The following is a 20,213-nucleotide window of genomic DNA, read 5'->3' on the forward strand; positions in this document are numbered from 1 at the left end:
GATTTTGTGGCTCGCTGCTGTACTCTTTCCAATCTAACAACGCCTTAATGAGATTAGGGACCATACAGAAATTTTTCCAAGTGTGGGTGGGCCAGTAATCTATATATTTGCTTGATAACAGCTGGAGTTTTCGAGTAAAAAAAATATCTGTCTACCACTTCAAATATCTTATTTGGAGTCTGCGGCCCCTTCCAACTACATAAATTCATTAAAGGTACCCGCAGTGATAAATCTAATCTGATTTAACACGTATACTCGAACGCAACGGACAACCGAGGTTATAAAGCCGCGCGCTCCAAAGGATGCGCACAGTTAACACATCAATTTCAATTTGTGCGGACCATACGTCCTTCTCGGACAACTCTCTAATTTCGATAAAATACAATAAGTAAAGACGAAGGGAGACTTTTTTTCGTTTTTTTTTTATCATATCTTTATAAAAGAAAATAAAGGACAAACATGGGAGTAATCGGGGTGTGCCAGAGAGCAGCGGCTGTGCTTCTGTTTCTTCAGTTGTCTTCGGCATCATCGCATAACAATCGGTGGAGCGTAGGTAAGTTGTCCCCCCCCAAAAAAAAATATATATATATATATATATACTGTATATATATATATGTATATATATATATATATGTATATATATATATATATATATATATATATATATATATATATATATATATATATATACATATTGTAAAACTCATTTAGGGTGGTCTCACCAGTTTCTGAAAAAAATGAGCAAACACACACAGATACACTATATGTGTGTGCGTGTAAAATGACTGCTTATGGTGTACATACGAGTATGGTGGTGGGCAAGGAGTTGGAGGTATGCATGTGTGTGTAAGATCACATCATTACTCATAGATCAGGCAGTATATAAGCTCTTAGCTGTCATCAGGTAATATATATCGATCATGAGCCCAGCACCTGACCCATGACCCTGGTGAATCACATGGCTTGCTGATGTACTGGATAGCGTCGTCGTTCCTCAAGCTTGAGGATCCTAGTTCGCACCACGCTCTCGGCATAAAATAAATAAAAGGTTTACTCCCATTTTCAAAAAAAAGGTGACAAAAAGAAACCAAATAACTATTGGCCTATAAGTTTGACTTCAATCGTAGAAAAAATGATGGAAACTATAATCAGAGATGCTATCAAACATCATTGGAAAGTAATTGTATGATAAATGGCCAGCATGGTTTCAGACGGAAACGTTCTTGCGTGACTAACTTACTCGAATTCTACAACACAGTTATCTCGAATTATGACAAAAGAAACAATATAGATTTAATATATCTAGACTTTGCAAAAGCCTTTGATACCGTCCCCCATGAAAGACTACTTACTAAAATAGCTTCACACGAAATAAATGGTAGCCTATTAAGTTGGACTAGTAATTTGTTGAATGATCGAAAACAAAAAGTTGTTTTAAATGGAAAAATGTTACAAGTGGAGTTCCTCAGGGTTCCGTTCTTGGGCTAATTCTATTCATAGTATATATAAATCTACTGTTTCCAAATTTGCTGATGATACAAAACTGTGCGGAATGGCAAATGATCGCTTAAACAAATTAGATATTCAAGAAGATTTAGATGAATTACAGCAATGGTCTGAAAAGTGGCTAATGAAATTTAACACAAGTAAATGCAAGGTAATGCATAGGTAAAAATAACAGTAAGTACGATTACAAGTTATTTGGAAATTCGTTAACAAAAGTGGACAGTGAAAAAGATCTCGGCGTAATTATCAGTAACGATCTCAAATCATCTAAACAGTGTATTTCAGCCTCTGAGAAAGCAAATAAGATTCTAGGACTGATTGGGCGATCTTTTGACCTCAAAAGTCCATCACTCATTAACAAGCTATATAAATCGTTAGTTCGTCCACATTTGGAATACGCTGTTTCCGTATGGTCACCGAATCTCATTAAAGACATTGACAGATTGGAAAAAGTACAACGGCGAGCCACAAAACTGATTCCAAATATAAAAAATAAATCGTACAAAAATCGACTAAAACATATGAATATGTTTTCCCTAAAAAGGCGTAGACTCAGACGTGACTTGATACAGGTATTTAAGATTCTAAAGGGAACTGACATCAAAAGTGACGAAATGTTCACATTGAATGAGAATCCGACAAGAATCAATGGTCTCAAACTGTCCTGAAATAGATTTAATTTTGTAGTTGGGTAGAAACAACTTCGCCAACCGTTTAATTTATGAATGGAATAAACTTCCTGCAGAGGCAGTGCAATGTAGTTTAGTTCGAAGCTTTAATAATCATTTAGACAGACACCTAAGCAAGATGCTAAGATGGGAGGGAGGGTGGAGGGGTGTGAAGTGTTTTCGGGGATGAAATGGGTGGGAATGTTTTTGTGCCTTGTCCTTTTTGGCTACCCCCCTGGTAAGGGGGAAAAAGCCTTGGTATATGTATGTATGTTTATTTTTTATCATTTGTCTGTTTGTTTATCATTATTTGCTTGATTTTCATTTATTATTATTTATATGTCATTTTATTACTATTTACTATTTACCTGTTTGTTTATTATCTAACTATACCTATGCATTCATTTATGTATTTTTTTTATTTACTTTATTATAGTTTATATTTATTCATTTATTTATTATCATTATGATTTTCCCCATCCGACCTAGATATGGAACAAAAGGTCTTCAGTCGGTATGTTCCGCCTTTGTAATCCTTATAAAAGGCTGTCACCGCCCCTCTTCAGTAGATGTTGCATATTTACCTATTTGGAATATGCAGAAAATGAGTTATGCTTGTGAGATACCCGCAGTGGATACCGTGTCGTCGAACTCATGAGCAGGTGGTCGTGAGTTCGATTCCCGGGACCCGCTGCATGTGCTTGCTTCTTGCTTTGGTTCCCGACAGCCATGGCCAGGTGGTGAGGCTACCCAAATAGCCTAAACATCTAGCGGCTTGTTATAACTGACAATGCTTGCCCTACCAGGGGTTTCTCACTTCCCATTTCATGGGAGTGGGATGATGATCCTGTCACTTAAACTCCAACTATCACTCCTCGATTTTAAATCGCTCATAGGTTTAGCTTGGGGAGGTTTTAGTCTATTCTAAGGATTAGTGCATCTCTATAAAAGCTTTGTTTCTTGACATTTTTTAGAATTTTTTGCCTATTTATATATATATATATATATATATATATATATATATATATATATATATATATATATATATTTATTAATTTGTTTATTCGTTTAGTCATTTATTTATCTATTCAGTAATTTATCTATTAATGTATTTACTTATTCTTAATGTCTTCACATGACATTACAGCTCTTGCCGGAAACCATGAGATTTCCTATAACAGTTTTATCTCCTTTGATGTTCTGAACACCACTTTTCTTTCTTGCAATGATGATAAACCCAATATTTTCATTCTTTCATTATACATTTCATCTGCAAGGATAGGACCCAATCAATTGTACTTGTACTCTACTTGTGCAGAGTGCAGACTACACTGTTCTATATTCTGATCTAGTTTGTATGTGACTCATCATCAACAACTCCTTGCTCGCCAAGGTGGAAATGCCGGCTCGCTGAATTAGTGATCGAGAGCGATACCACTGTGTGTGATTCCAATGAAAACCCACATTAAAACTCTGCAACAATATTTATATCTTCCCCTTAATTTTGTTGATCTGTCAGTCCAGTGATAAGCTGTCTTTTATAATTTTTTTCCTCTTGTACTTTTGTAATGGATTTAGTTCAAAAGATGTAATTTCTAAGCTATTGTCCCTATTGTTGAAATTATGTTTCTATAGCATCTAGATCATTTAGCAACAGCTGGCATCCTCCTTGTTATTCGCTCTTCTTATGATCTTTGCATCATCTACAAATATGTTTGTCATAATAATAAGACTTGGTAGCTACTCCCAAGCTTTAATCAACTAGAACACCTGGAAATACATTACAAAATATAGTTTACACAATGTATACATATATAATGAACATATAGGACTCATCATATGAGTAAACCACATAATTGACAAGAAAAGGGAGGGAAGCAACTTACGAGGAGAGTCACGACTGCTTCTCTAACCGGTCCCAGACAGAATGCGACGACGTAGCTAGTTAGCTTCCTCAACAGTTTACCGAGTATGACGCGCAACCAAAACAAACGACGTAGCCAGACAGACAGAGTATGACGCGCAAATAAACAAACGATTCGAAGTTAAATAACAAAGTATGACACTCTCCCCTCCTAAAAAAAGAAAAAGACAAAGTATTCTATAGGTATTAATCCCATCCGTATCTGTCTGGAGCCTTAGACACACGGGTTGACCTCCGTACTAGAGGTGTTGACGCATTCGTCTCTACGTCAGCCTCTTGATGAAGTTCAGTGTTCTCTGGAACGTCAGGGAGTATGGTAGTATGTACAGCCTCTGGTGACGAGGTAGAAGATGGTTCCAGATTTCCAGCAGGAGAGTAGTTGACCTGTCTTTTGGGATAAGGAGCCAAGTCGCGGACAGAAACTGTTGACTCCCGTCCATCCTGATGTCTAATATTAGCATAAGTTGGATTAACATCCAGAAGTTCGACTTGATCAACCAAAGGTTCATTTTTGTTTGCCCTAACGAATTTTCTCAATAATACTGGACCTGGTGTCATTAGCCATGAAGGTAGAGAGCTTCCAGAGGAAAAACGACGTGGAACACCAAAGAAACGTTCGTGGGGTGTGACATTTGTAGATGTAGACAGAAGGGATCTAAGAGAGTGCAGTACATCAGTAAGTACCAATTCCCAATGTTGATCGGGTAGGTCCTGCGACTCCAGGGCCAGCTGGATTGCCTTCCATATAATACCGTTGAGCCGTTCCACTTGTCCATTGCCGATAGGGTGATATGGGGTAGTTCGACTCGTAGCAACTCCTTTTTGTAAGAGGTAGGTTTTAAGATCCTTGGACATGAACGATGTTCCTAGATCAGAATGAATATAATTAGGCATCCCACATAGGCTAAATACCTGTTCCAGGCATTTGATCACAGTTGTTGTATTCATATTGGGACATGGAAAAGCAAAGGGGAAACGGGAGTACTCATCTACAACAGTAAGTATATAGGGATTACGTGGGGCGGTTGGGAGAGGTCCTTTAAAATCGATGCTTAACCTCTCCATAGGCTGAGTAGCCTTGATGAGTGTTCCTTCTTGAGGTCTATAGAATCTTGGCTTTACCTCTGCACAAATCTTGCAGGAAGTACAAACCTTCCTGGCGTCTTCAGTGGAAGAGGGGAGGTTTTTAGATCTCACAAAGTGCAATAAACGAGTCACTCCTGGATGACATAGACCCTCATGTAGTTCAGTGAGAGTAGAAGACGCAGAGACAGTAGAACAACAGAAGGCTCGAGAGAAGGCATCTGGAACCACATTCTCTTTACCAGGACGATAATGTACGGTATAACTGAAGGCAGCGAGTTCCATCCGCCACTCCTGGATCTTGGTATTCTTGATCTTTGTGCGTTTCCGGTTGTCGAACATAAAGGCTACCGAACGCTGGTCAGTAATAAGATCGAAATGTTGTCTAGAAAGGAAGTGGCCCCATTTACGGACAGCTTCAATTATAGCCATGGCCTCCTTTTCTACAATGTGATAACGTGTTTCGCTTCCTTGTAGAGTCCTAGACATGAAAGCTACTGGTCTCCCACCCTGGTTAAGCACAGCCGAAATGGCTACTTCGGAAGCATCACATTCGACTTCAAAGGGCAAGTTTTCATCCACAGAGCATAACGTTGTTCTTTCAAGTTCTAACTTGAGCAGACTGAAAGCCTGTAGAGCTTCTTTATCTAAAGGAAACTTCTTTGCACTCGCTAATGGTCTTACTTTGGTTGAAAAATCTTGTATCCATTTGGCATAGTAAGCAAACATACCCAGTGCTCTCTTTAAAGATCCCCGACTTGTGGGGGGTGGGAGTTCTTGTAGTGGTCGAAGCCTCCCAGGATCGGGTTTTATAATCCCATTTCCTACACAGTAACCAAGAATATTAATGGAGCAAACAGACTTAATAGTTTTAGAAGTATTGAGGGTTAAATTTCTGTTGTGGATGACTTCAAGAAAGTGTTGTACATTACGATCGTGTTCTTCTTGAGTGCGGCCAGCGATAGTTATATTGTCAAGATATGGAAATGCACATTGTAAGTTTTCTTCTTTCACAAGCTTATCCATGGTTCGTTGAAAGACAGCTACTCCATTTGTCACTCCGAACGGAACCCTACAAAATTGATAGAGGCGTCCATTGGCCTCAAAGGCCGTGTATTTCTTGTCCGATTCTTTCAGCGGAATTTGGTGATATGCGCTTTTTAAGTCAAAAGTTGAGAACACATTGTAGGCTGATAGTTCATTCACCATAGTGTCTATTCTTGGCAATGGATAAGCGTCTAGCTCTGTGTATAGATTCACAGTTTTTGAGTAATCCACACACATCCTTTGCTTACGTCGATTCATTGTGTCCTTCACTACAACAACTTGGGCCCTCCATGGGGATAAGCTACTCTCAATAATACCCTCAACAAGTACACTGTTTATTTCCATTTCAATGAATTCTCTGTCATCTTTACTATAACATCTTGACTTAGTGACTATGGGCTTACAGTTAGGTGACAAATGTTGAAAAAGAGAAGGCTCATCTACAGCAGCAGCCGCCAGAGAACAATACGAGTCATTATCGGGTAACTTGAGCGTAGGTTTTGGTCCACCATATTCAATGACTATACTCTGGTGCTGTTTTTGAAAATCCTGACCAAGCAGTACCCCACAGCACAAATCTTTCATCAGTGCAAGACGAGTGGAAGGATAAGTTTGTCCATTAAGATGTAGTGTTAAGTCAACTACGACATAACCATGAGAGTTAGTGTGTAATGACTTCTGAGCTAAAGTGACATCTTTACCTGTTTGATGTATTAGAAGTTTCAAGTCCCATGCAATTTCCTTGTCTACGTAACTGTCATCACTGCAGGAATCGACAAGTGCCGATAGCTTTCGTCCATTGATAGTTGTCGAGGTGGCCGCTAGATGGAGGCTCTGAGGGAAAGTGGTACCAGAGATGGTTGCAAGGACCGAAAGTTGGGAAGAGTCAAACATAGTAGCAGTAGGGGTCTTACCTGAAGGAGCCGGCACCTTGGACATGCACACACGAGCGAAATGACCTTGCTTACCACACTTATTACAAGTAGCATTTCGAGCGGGACAAGTAATACATTTATGGCGTAGTCCTCCACAGAAGTAACACCTATTCTTCATGGACAGGGTAGCTGCCAATACCGGATCTTCAGCAGTCATCACACAATCCTTAGATATACTGTAGGTTTATTCTTCACAGTCTCATCCCAAGTCTGAGGAGTTACGGGACCGTAAGAGTTGGCATTGCGTTGAGCTAAGTCTAAAGAATAAGCTTGATCATAAGCAGCCTGTAAATCTAAAGTCTTTTTTTCCAAGAGACGTTGGCGAATCAAAGGCGAGGTTAGACCATTAATAAAGGCATCCCTAATCAACTCTTCCTTGTACTGCTCGGCACTAACTGCTTTTAGGTTACAATCTTTACCTAACTTACGTAATTCTCTCATAAACTCATCTAAGGATTCACCGGGCTTTTGTTGACGAGTTGCGAGTAAATGCCTAGCGAATATTTCGTTGGGTGTCTTTACATACAAATTCTGTAGAACAGAAATAGCCGAATCATAATTAGTACATTCCTCGATGTATTCATAGACATTATGACTAACACAGTTCACAAGAGTTCTTAGTTTGTCAGGTGCATTTTCTCCACACTCTTGTATGAAGTTGGAGAAGGTTTTATACCAGTGCTTCCACTCTCGCGCTGCAGTTGAGGAGCTGGGGTCCAGATCCAGACGAGCCGGCTTTAATAGTTTTTCCATGTTCTAGTTGATTAAATTGTCATAATAATAAGACTTGGTAGCTACTCCCAATCTTTAATCAACTAGAACACCTGGAAATACATTACAATATATACATATATAATGAACATATAGGACTCATCATATGAGTAGACCACATAATTGAACAAGTAAGGGAAGTAAGCAACTTTCGAGGAGAGTCACGACTGTTTCTCTAACCGGTCCCAGACAGAATGCGACGACGTAGCTAGTCAGCTTCTTCTACAGTTCACCCAGTATGACGCGCAACCAAAACAAACGACGTTGCCAGACAGACAGAGTATGACGCGCAAACAAACAAACGATTCGAAGTTCAATGACAAAATATGACACTGTTAAATAGCTTGTGCCTTCCATCACGTCATGAACGTAGGTAAGAAACATATGCCATCATCAAATCGTGTGGAACTCCGCTGGTCACTGCTCTCCATCCTGATATCTTATCCTTTACTACTATTTGAGTAGTTAACCTTTTAGTCCTCTGATATGCTCCAGTTTCCACGAAAGTTAACTTATTTATTAAAAGCCTTCTTCAGAACAAGGTACACCCACCTCTCCCTCGCAGTACATCAATCACCCTTAGGTAAAACCTTAAAAATGTTCTACATGACCTTCCAGATCTAAAGTCAAACTACTAAAGATTACCTCTTCAAGATACCTGACCTATGGATCTTTCACAATCCCTTTACACAATTTCATTATTGTGCTCGTCCATGATACCTTTCTGTAATTCAACGGGGTCTCTTTAATTTAATTTTACTAACTGGTACCACATCAGCCCTTTCCAAATACTGTAGCACTATTCCTTTTTTCATTGAATACAATTAGACTATAAAGTTTGTCTGCCAGTTGCTCCATGTATTCATTAAGTATCCAATACGAGATTCCATCAGGTCCTGAAGCTTTTTTTCACATCAGGTGTTCCCAAAAGATTTAGCACTTTCCTAACTTCTACATTTATATCTCCTAAACCCAAATCGCTCCTCACCTCTCCTTCCTCTATAAAAGGGCTCTTTGTGAAGACAGATTGGGAGCATTAATTCATTATTTCTACCAGAGCTGAAGCCTCTTTAAATAGATCACTGCCCACTATCAACTGAAAGGTAACCACAAATCCCAGGTACAACTTTGCATTTCCTCTTTTGTAATGTTATTTATTTTGACGAGAACCATGTTAAAAAAATATCTTATCTCAAAAGGACTATTTGAGGGTCTTCTTCACAATAATATTCATCATCTGCTAATCTGCATTCTAAAACATAGCATACAGCACCATCTCTTGGTATTAGTTCTGATGACGTCATGAGTTGTGTACCAACAGACGCTATTCAGCGAGATTGATAGATTTTTATCGTCTTTTGACATTCTCGACTCCCTAAATACCTCTGACAATATTCAAGATGTGTAGATAGACACCAGTTATGGGCTATCGATTTGAACCGGAATTCTCTGAAGAAGTTTTATATTGGTGCCTCATTGGTCTTTCCCTTTAAGCATGTTGGTTCTACAATGCTGTCTTTGGTAATTTAAAAGAAACAAAGGTACTATACGTGACGTGTTCAATATTTTTACAGTGTGATCCTGCAGCATGTTCACACTACGGCTCATAGATGCTAGAAACTTTGTAAACAATGATGTCTACAATATATTACAGTTATTTTCTCCATCTCGGCTCAAGTGTGCCAGTAAAAAGGTTGTGGTGATTTGTTACTACTAAATAAATCTAGGTATTCTTAACACAATTTAGATACATTATTTTAGATCGTTACACTCTGTATAAAAAGAAAGCTTCACTACAAATATCGCTAAGAACATACCACTCAGTTTCAGCAAATGACAATTTTTTTGCATTTATTCCTATAATGCACGCCCTTATTTAACCTGCTACTAAACTGTGATAATAGTGAACATATCGTAAAAATCAAATTGAGTTCCAGTGGGTTGTAGGTCTTATAACTAAAGAAAGTTTATGTTTCATATATTATTTAATCAATATTGTTTCTCTGACTTCGGAAAAAATGCAGCTTCCAAAATTAGAAAGTTTACCTGTCTGTGTCTGCCTGTGCGAGAACGTGGTTTTACGGAACTTGAATCGTATAATTATCAGTGATGTCGGTGTCGTGGTTTGGTTCTGACAAGCCAGGGAAATGAAACTAAGGCACACAAGATGCAATGTATAGATGAATTAAATATATACAGGGCTCGAAGGTCCGGGTGAGAGCCTACGAGTGTCTTGGGCTGAGAGCGAAGGACTACTTGAAGCTTGGAGATGTGCCCGAAGCGACTTGCTGGAGAACTGCTCGTCTCGGCAAGACGCATCATGACACAGTCCTGACACAGCCCCACCTTCACTCCACATGCTCTCACCTTTCCCAATCCCAACACAAGCTCTACAACTTTAATAAAAAACACTTGACGTCTTTTAACATCTTTTTTTTTAATCCCATATATCTGCAATATCTCCCACAGTGCATTTCTGTCTATCCTGTCATAAGCTTTCTCCAAATTCATAAAGGTCCCCTAAGGAAAAAAAAAATCCTCATCTTTTGCCAAAAACATTTCACAAATCTGCCATACTACAAAAATTTATTGACACACCCTCTACCTTTCCTAAACATACATTGATCCTCACCAATTATTCCCTCTGCTCCTTTCCCAATGCTCTCAATCAAAACCCATATGATTTTCCAATTATGCTCAACAATCTGATCACCTCTAAAACTACTACACATCTTATTGTTCCCATTTCCTTTGTAAAGCAGAACTATATAAGCACTCCTCCAGCCCTTCTGCACCCCCTCCCTTCCCTTAGACACACATTCAACAACCTCACGAGTCAATCCACTGTAACTGTACCTTTTTCAGACATTCTGCATGATACCTATTGTGATGGCCCACCATCCTCCATGTATATAAAATGTCTGTATCTGTATGTCAATCTTTAATTGTAAGATAATTATGTATGTACTGTAAATTGCTTGTATACGTTGTGATGGCCCACCATCCTCCATGTATCTAAAAATATCTGTATCTGTGTTATCCTGTACTTGTTAGGTAATTACGTATGTACGGTAAAAACTGCTTGTATACTTTATGGGATCTACTCTCTCTAAGCCGACGGACGTGAAAACCAGTTCTGTCCGGTTCATCCTTCGCCTTCCTCCCGTCCTCGCCAACTGTATATAATGCCTGCCGGCTCCTAGAGCGAGCAGACTATTTCGCTGGCGAGCGGCGCGTAACTTTATCTCTCCCATATTGCTTTTGCTCTAGTACCGTGGCGTCACCACGTAATCTATATTCTCATGACTTGGTTTTCGGTTGAGGAATTAATTGTCAATTGATTAATTTTGTTGTTGTAAAGTTCTTATATTTGTTTTGTTGGCTTTTTGTTATACATTAAATTAGTTATTTATGTTAACTTCCGTTTGGATTTGCCTTACCCACATCAAGGCCACTAAGTACGAACCCCTCCTAGACATATTTCCTTATATCCTCACGGAAGGCATAACACTATTCAAACCAAGTGCTTCACCAGATCTCATCATTTTCAAAGCTCCTTATACCTCATCTTTACCTATATCTTTTCTATTTCCCTCTCCCATTATAGACATTTACTTAGCACCTCCCACTGCCACAATTAAACATCTCTAACCTCTGCATTCATCGACTCTACAGTACTCTACCCATCTTCCCTTACTGCCTTCACTTCTATTAACATCAGTCCATCTGTACTTTTTACCTTTTCCACCCTACCTGACTCATACCTCTCACTCTCTTCACTTCCTTCCAAAACATCTTTTTATTCTTTTCAAAAAGTTTTGTCATACTCTTTCCCCATTTTACATCTGCTCTCCCCTTTACCTTCTTTGTCTTATGTTTTACCTTAACATTTTTTATCTACACCTTTTATCTTTCCTCTCTACCAGATTCAGCCCCCTGACTCTTAAATTCCTTCCAAAACACCTTTTTATTCTTTTCCAAAATTTCTTTTGTACTCCTACCCCATTTTACATCTCTCCTCTTTACCTTCATTATCTTACATTTTACTTCTCTCTTTATCTTGTAATTGTCATATGATTCCAGAGTCCTATTTTGCAACCAATCCATGTATGCTCATATCTACTCTTCAACTAGCATCTTCACCTCATCATCCCAGTACTCACTACCCTCCTTCTATTCTCTACCATCCTCTTTGTTCTACATACCATTTTTGCAGACCTTTTTACTTACTCCTCAAAACAAACTCATTCCCCTCCTACCTCTAGTCTATCCCTCTCTACTTTCCACGCTTCTTTCAGCTTCACATTTTCACTCTCCTAAGAACATGGACATCCAGAACTCTTCTTAACCTTCCTATAAATACCATTACATAGTCCATTAATGTCTTATCAACTGCCTTTCCATCCACCACCCTTTCTCATTTGTTTGGCTTTCTTCTTAAATACTGAGTTTGCTATTGTTGGATTTGGGGATATCTGTCCACCATTGTGTGGGTATAGATACAGAAAAGTAAAACATACAAATGTGTAATGTACTGCATGAGAATTACGGCCATCTAATTCGATCCTATTTATAATGGATCGAATAGCTATGCGTGAATATCAAACACATAACACTTACTTCCCCCACAAAAAAATGAAGTCCTGAATACAAAAATATATTATACCCAATCTCTTACATGGTAATGGCTTACAAATCTAGGTAAGTAGTGTAAGAGGCTGGTAGATAAAGGTAGACAAGTGAGGTAGATAGAGGCGAGAATTAAATTTTTATGAGTTGGATGTTTGGTAAGCATCAGTTGTAGGCAAAGAAATTGCACACCCTCACTCCTCGCCTAAAGTTTACAAACAACCACTGGGGGCCCGATTTCATTGCTGTATTATGCTGATGTAATAGTATGTACACTAAGCCAGTGATGCATTGATTTCAAGATTGCTTGAGTAAGTAGTATTGCTTAAGGCATTTGTAACAGTCTTTCTGATTGGAGAAAGGGTGGAGGAGAAAATTCAGTTGGTTCATGGAAGTATAGTCATGCCTTTAGGGGAGGTACTTAGATGTAAAAATAAAGATCATTGGACTAAAGAAATCATGACGTCAATGCGAACTGATCTAGTGATCAAATTGAGGATTCCAGATGGGAGTCCTTTGGTGTAAATTGACGAGCCAAGTGTAATATCTTTCGGGAAGAAACAACAGAAAATTTAAGTTCGGTTTAACTCCCCTCTCTTGTACAGAGTAATGGAACTTGACTAAGTAAGATGATCAGAAGCAAAGGATCTTCCTACAGAAAAATATTGTGAGTGACTAACCTACATAAGAGAAAATAGAAGTAAGAAACGAAATACAAAACTATAGAAGGGAACAGTAAACAGTGGTAACAACAACAGTGGTGAGAGTAGGAGGAACTCCTTTCTTAACCCTTGGAAGAATATTGGCATTACCTGGGGGAGCAACTGATTCATTGACATGACTGTTATTGTTAGCTGAAACTAGGGTAGCTGAAACTGCCATAGGTGCCTTAGCAACTTTCATAGAAGTATCACGGCTATTACCATACCACATGAAAGAATTAACTCATCAACATGTCTCATTACCAAATTTCTTTTTGCTTGTACTTAGTAATGCATATTACCCAATCTATTTGTAACTGTACCTGGAGTCCATTTCTCCTCTGTGCCATAACCAGAATTGGTTACGATTAGAAACTCTCTCACTTTCTTATGTCCTCTGAGTTATTCCCAACATCCATGTTCCATTTTACTCTGGAAGATTGGTGACAGTAAATCAGTTTTATTTTTAAGTCTTCATCTCATCAAGAACTGTGAAGGTGACACTCCTGTAGTAGCATGTGGAGTAGTTCTATACACTAAAAGATACTTAGATATGCGTGAGGTGACATTTGATACAGTAAGCTGTCTACACTTCACATTTTTTTTGAAAGATTGCACAAACCTTTAGCCTCTCCATTGGTGGCAGGATGATAAGGTGCTGACAAAGTATGATATATGCCGTTTACAGTTAAGAAATCCTGAAAATCCTGAAAAGTGAACTGGGGCCCATTGTCTGATACAATGCATTCCAGCAGTCCATGTGTGACAAATACTGACATCTGAGCTATAATAGTGGATAAAGCTGTAGTGGACTGTGTTGGAATTACTTCAGGCCACTTACTATAAGCATCTACTACAATCAAACAAGAATGACCTAAATACGGACCTTCATAATCTATGTGTAATCTTTGCCATGAACATTTGGGATATTCCCATGGATGCAAACATGATCTTGCTAGTTCATGCTGGTATACTGCACATTGTGCACATTTCTTTACAAAATTTTCAGTGTCACTGTCTACCCTTGGCCACCATACAAATGATCTAGCAATGGCTTTAGATCTTACAATACTTTGATGATTCTGCATTAATTTCCTCTAATACTCTTTGTCTAAGTGATTGTGGTATGTCCACTCGAGCACCTCTCAAGATGCATTTTTGCTCAACATTGGGTTCTGGCCACACATATTTGTATGGTTTACATGCCTCAATCATCTTCTAGCAGTAAGACTTTGTGAAATCTGTGACAACACTGGGTCTTTTTGAGTATTCTGTGCAACTGTGTCAGCCTTTACAGGCAGATGACATGTTTCAATCAACAAAATGCTATTTCCATGTACTTCTGCACCTTTGTCTACTGATAATCTGGAGAGTGCATCTGCATTCCCCATCCAAGCAGTTTGCCTGTATGCCTTTGAATAATTCTATGCTGATAGTATAACTACTCATCTCTATAACCCAGCTGCCACCAATGTGGGTAAACCTGGTTTGGGACCCAGTATAGCCAACAATGGCTTGTGATGTCACTAGTGTAAACTGTTGTCCACCATATAAGTACATGTGGAATTTCCTTATTCCATACACTAATACTAAACCCTCTTTCTATGAGAATAGTTAATTTCTCCTCTGTTCAATGCCCTAGAAGCAAATGCCATTGGTCTCTTACTACCATCTGGCATGGCATGTGCCAGGGCAGGTCCTATACCTACCGACAATGTATCACAGATCAATATGAAAGGTAGATCCTTTTGAAAATGTATAACAAAATGTGGAGAGGATATATCCCTTTTTATTTGCTCAACAGCTTCCTTACATTGTGCTAACCAATGCCATGGCACTTCTTTTTTGAGCAGTTCATGCAATTGATGAGCAACTGTGTCCACATCCTTTAAAAATCTGTTTTTTTTTTAAGTAGCAAACCCTAGGATTGACTTCACATTTTTAGGCATCTTGGCATCTTGAATTGCTTTTACCTTGTCTAGGGTCTTATGTATACCCTGTTCATTTATGATAAATCCCAAGTACTCTACTGATGGTACTTGCAACTGACCCTTATTTTTGTGTACCTTCAGACCATTTTCCTGCATACACCATAGCATGGCTTTCAACCTGGTTTAATGCTCATGGATATCTTTACCTGCTATTAAAATATCATCTATGAAACAGAAAATTCCTGGCATACCAGTGAATACTTTGTCCATTGTTGGCTGCCATAATGCAGTACTAGCTACTCCATAAGGCAATCTCTGAGGATAAAAGATTTCCTATCCATAACCAGTTGCTGAAAAGCATGTATTAAGACTACTTTGGAAAATATCTTGCAACTTTCTAGACAAGAGAACATTTGTCAGGTTTAGCAGTGGGTGCTGTGCTTTTTGAAGCTGAGGTTATAGTGTTACCATGTAATCACCACACAATATTACTCCTTTTTTTTTTTTTTTCCGCTACTGGAATTAGAGGTTTACCCCCAATCTGAGTATGTTATTCTTACCCACTTTCCTGTAGCTTTTTTATCTATGTATCTCTTGTTCTACATCTGCCTTCAGTGCAGAAGACAAAATTTTGGCTGTGCCTCTGGGTTCAGTGACAGGGAAGCTTTTATATTTTTTACTGTCCCTTCACCTTTCATGAATACTTCTTTAAACTGTGCTATAAATAATTCAGTGAGGTATGATCCTTCTCCGGTTTATTAACCTTAAAAATATTTGGCCAATCTAGTTTAATTTTACCTACCCAATTAACGTCCATTAAATTCTCTCTTGCACCCCTTCACAAACTGGAACTCATACTCAACATCTTTAAGTACCTTGCTACTAGGTGTTATTTCTATGTTAGGCAGTTTTTTGGTTATTACTAGTGTGTAAGATGCTGATAGATAAGTTGGTAGAAAGAGGTAGAAGGCAAGTGTTGTATTTTTATGGGTTTTGTAAACATGGTAGCTCGCAGGTGAGGAATTGCATAAGTTCACTCTCCACTTTGAGTTATAGAAATGGCCAGGAGCCTGTATCCATTGCTGACTAAGAACTTGTAAACTGAGATATGCAGAGATTCGAGATTGCTTAAGTAAACAATATTGCACATAGAATTGTAATAATGAATCTGATTGGGGAAAGGGTGGAGGAGAAAATTCAATTGGTTCACGAATGTAAGCTCATAACCTTTGGGGGAGGATCACTCAAACCAATTAGATATTCAAGAAGATTTAGATCAATTACAGCAATGGTCTGAAAAGTGGCTAATGAAATTTAACACAAGTAAATGCAAGGTAATGCACATAGGTAAAAATAACAGCAAGTACGATTACAAGTTATTTGGAAATTCGTTAACAAAAGTGGATAGTGAAAAAGATCTCGGCGTAATTATCAGTAACGACCTCAAATCATCCAAGCAGTGTATTTCAGCCTCTGAGAAAGCAAATAAGATTCTGGGATTGATTGCGCGATCTTTTGATTTCAAAAGTCCATCACTCATTAACAAGCTATATAAATCGTTAGTTCGTCCACATTTGGAATATGCTGTTTCCGTATGGTCACCGAATCTCATTAAAGACATTGACAGACTGGAAAAAGTACAACGGCGAGCCACAAAACTGATTCCAAATATCAAAAATAAATCATACGAAAATCGACTTAAGCACATGAATCTGTTTTCCCTAAAAAAGCGTAGACTCAGAGGTGACTTGATACAGGTCTTTAAGATTTTAAAGGGAATTGACAACATCAAAAGTGACAAAATTTTCACATTGAATGAGAATCAGACAAGAAACAATGGTCTCAAACTGTCCAGAAATAGATTCAATTTGGAAGTAGGTAGAAACAACTTTGCCAACCGTGTAGTTAATGAATGGAATAAACTTCCTGCACAGGTAGTGCAATGTAGTTCAGTTCGAAGCTTTAAGAATCATTTAGATAAATACCTAAGTAAGATGCTGTAATTATTATAGTTTATGTTATATTATTTGTTTTTGTTTTGTTATAATTTGTCTGTCTGATTTTCATTTATTATTAGTTATATGTCAATTTATTATCATTTACTATTTACCTGTTTGTTTGTTATTCAACTATACCAATGCATTTATTTATGTATTTTAATTGTTATTTACATTTTTATAGTTTTAATTTATTATTAATATGATTTTTTTTTTTTTTTTTTTTTTTTGCATCCGACCTAGATATGGATCAAAAGGTCTCCTGTCGGCATGCTTTGCCTTTGTAATCCTTTGTAATATAAAGTTAAAGGTCATTGGGCTGAAGAAATCACTACATCACTGCAAAGTTCATCTAGGACCTCACTTGTATGCTCTCTGGGGAATTTATAGAGTGTACTTCAGAGAAGCACATATAAGAAGTAACTCAAGTAAGATACAGAAGGAAAAACTATATTTAATTCTCCTATACAGAAAAATATAGTGAAGTGAGAGGTAGAAGCCTGACAATGCAAAGAACCGATATTAAGTGGAAATGAGTCTAGAATATCAGTAAAAAGATTATTTCTAAAAGGAACTAACAGTGAAAAAAGGGGAAAGTGATGAAAGGCAAGAGAGAGAAAGGAGGTAAAAAGTGAAATGGAGGTTGAAAGTTGTGGCAGCTAGGGACAAAACCCAATGCTATTAAAGAAGAGACTGGTGCTACATAGAATTAGTGCAAGATACAGCTACAAGTGTGAAGAGAACTGCAAGTAACAATACAGAACCATGCAAATTGCTCAGTGCACACAAAACCACACAGTGTATGCAACCATGCAGTGCACATGAATCAGAGGGTGCATGCTGGAACAAGGACGAGCTAGTGAACAAGAAGATGACTAGGAGGATGAGCTGGTAAATGGGGTTGATGTATGTGTGAGGGAGTGTCATATGTATAAGGATGACTACAATGGAAGCAGTTTATTCAAATCGACATTAACAATTGAAGGTATGGCCATAGAAGTTCTCCGTCATGAGGTTATTACCTTGCAAACAAATATGCCAAAGTTTTTTGGGGAAGAAAATAAAGTGGTTAACAGATTTTTAAGTTTAATTGATACACTAATAGTGACAAAAAATGTATCAGATGATAAAAAAAATATATATATATAGAAAGTTTATAAGAAAATGTAGATCCAGAGAAGAGTAGCACTAGGCTTATGATAAATTTCCACCGAATGGAAGATATAACCAAATATGAACATTATAAAAAATCTTTTATAAAACATCTCAAGTCAAAGTGTGATCAGGATACTACCAAGTCTTTGTTTAGAATGATAAAAAAATATGAAACAAACAGAATATTTAGCAAAATTAGATAGTCTAAGGACATTATTTCTATGTTAAGAGATTCAGATTGGACAGAAAGATCTAGTGATAAAAGTTTCTCATGTTACTAAGTTAATAGCATTTACACTGTTGGTACATAATTGAGATGAGATAACTGCAGAAAAGCTATACAGGTATCTTAAAGAAACAATGGACTTAGGGGAGATAGATTACCTTCTTCAAGGTTATACTGAAATAAAGCAATTAGTCCATATGTCATGACAATAGAAATACAAGAACAGAGAGAAAATAAGAACTCTAGGAGTGATTACAGAAACAGAGGATCTGAACATAGAGGTAGAAGCACTTCAAGGAATACTCAATTTTTAATTGTAATCAGTGGGAGCATTAAGCACAAGAGTGTTATTATGAGACTATTTGTTGGAACTGCAAATATGAGGGTAATGAGTATCATTGTAGAAATCCACCTTTCTGTTTGTATCACAAAAGAGTAGGGCATAGAACACAGGATTGTAGAGCAATGCCAAATTTTCATATTCACCCAGAAACAAAAGGAAAACCTCCAGACATAAAACAACACTACAGAGCTAACCCTAGAGCAACAACAGTGATAGAAGGGTGAAAGAAAACACCAAAGGCAATTGTAAATTGACTATAGCAATTGGATGGATTTCTGTAGGACCCATCATTATGGGTAGAGTTTTCAATAGACCTATTCAAATATTTATCAGCACAGAATCTGTAGTCAATGTTACAACTAGCAAATTTTAAATGAATTGAAACCAGGAGTGAAAATCTTGGAACCAATCCATTACTCATTGAAAGGAGTAACAGGAAGTCAGTTAAAAACATTAGGTAAGATTGAGTTTGATGCTATTTTATACAGTGGAACCTCGCTATTCGTACACAGTCCATTCCAGGAGGCTGTTCGAATGGCAGATTTGTATGAATGGCGAATCATTTTTCCCATAAGATATAATGTAAATTGGATTAATCCATTCCAGACCCACAGATGATTGCTTTGTAATAATATTTTAAGCATAAAATACATAAAAACTATGAAAAACAATAAATATACAGTACTGTACATGAAATAAATAAAAATTTAACCTATACTGAGCAGGCACGGATCCAGGGGGGGGCTGAGGGGGCTGAAGCCCCCCCAAATTTGTTCTTCCATGAATCATTGTAAGAATGTCATTTAATCGATTTTAGTACTTTCTGATGTTTTGCCAGGTCCGGGGGTTAATAAACTGACAGCATGTGTGCGGTATTTGGGCGGAATTGTGCTGTGTTTGGCATTTGTTTAATTCCATTTATCTGTTTTGTGCTGTGCGTGTTGTAGGGTTGCCAGGGTTGTGTCTCAGTTGCGCTGAAAAGGGATAGAAAGAAGATACACCACGTTCGTTGGCCGTTTAACATACCTGTATTGTCAGCTGGCGCTACTCGGTGTTCACAATGAAATCAATATTGAAATAGACAGTGTAATCAATGTATTTGCCCAAAAGAACAGGAGGTTGATGTTCGTGTGAGATCCCATGAACAATGCTGTGTGTTTTAATGTAATTTAGATACTTTTATTGACAGGTTCAGAAGTTCATACACGTTTTTGTTTGTATATCTGTTTTTTAAAGCTACTTTTATTTTTTATTACTTCCATGAGTCCATGTGCACTAACACTACACACGGATCCTG

At 37.8% G+C, this 20,213-nt stretch overlaps 1 protein-coding gene across 5 annotated transcripts in view; it reads left to right on the forward strand.

The window, feature by feature from the left end:
- Positions 1 to 298: 298 nt before the first annotated feature.
- LOC143024176 (uncharacterized) overlaps positions 299 to 20,213 on the forward strand; it is a 229,835-nt gene continuing 209,920 nt past the window's right edge. For 3 of the 5 annotated variants that reach the window (XM_076183008.1, XM_076183007.1, XM_076183010.1), the window contains exon 1: positions 300 to 553. In XM_076183008.1, coding sequence (XP_076039123.1) covers positions 460 to 553 — 94 coding nt within the window. In that variant the 5' untranslated portion in view covers positions 300 to 459. Of the gene's footprint in view, positions 554 to 20,213 lie in introns of all 5 variants that reach the window. The other 2 variants (XM_076183006.1, XM_076183011.1) reach the window with 2 other exon arrangements.

This window comes from Oratosquilla oratoria, chromosome 3, assembly GCF_046742065.1.
Source record: "Oratosquilla oratoria isolate Oo_2021 chromosome 3, ASM4674206v1, whole genome shotgun sequence".
NCBI lineage: Eukaryota > Metazoa > Arthropoda > Malacostraca > Stomatopoda > Squillidae > Oratosquilla > Oratosquilla oratoria.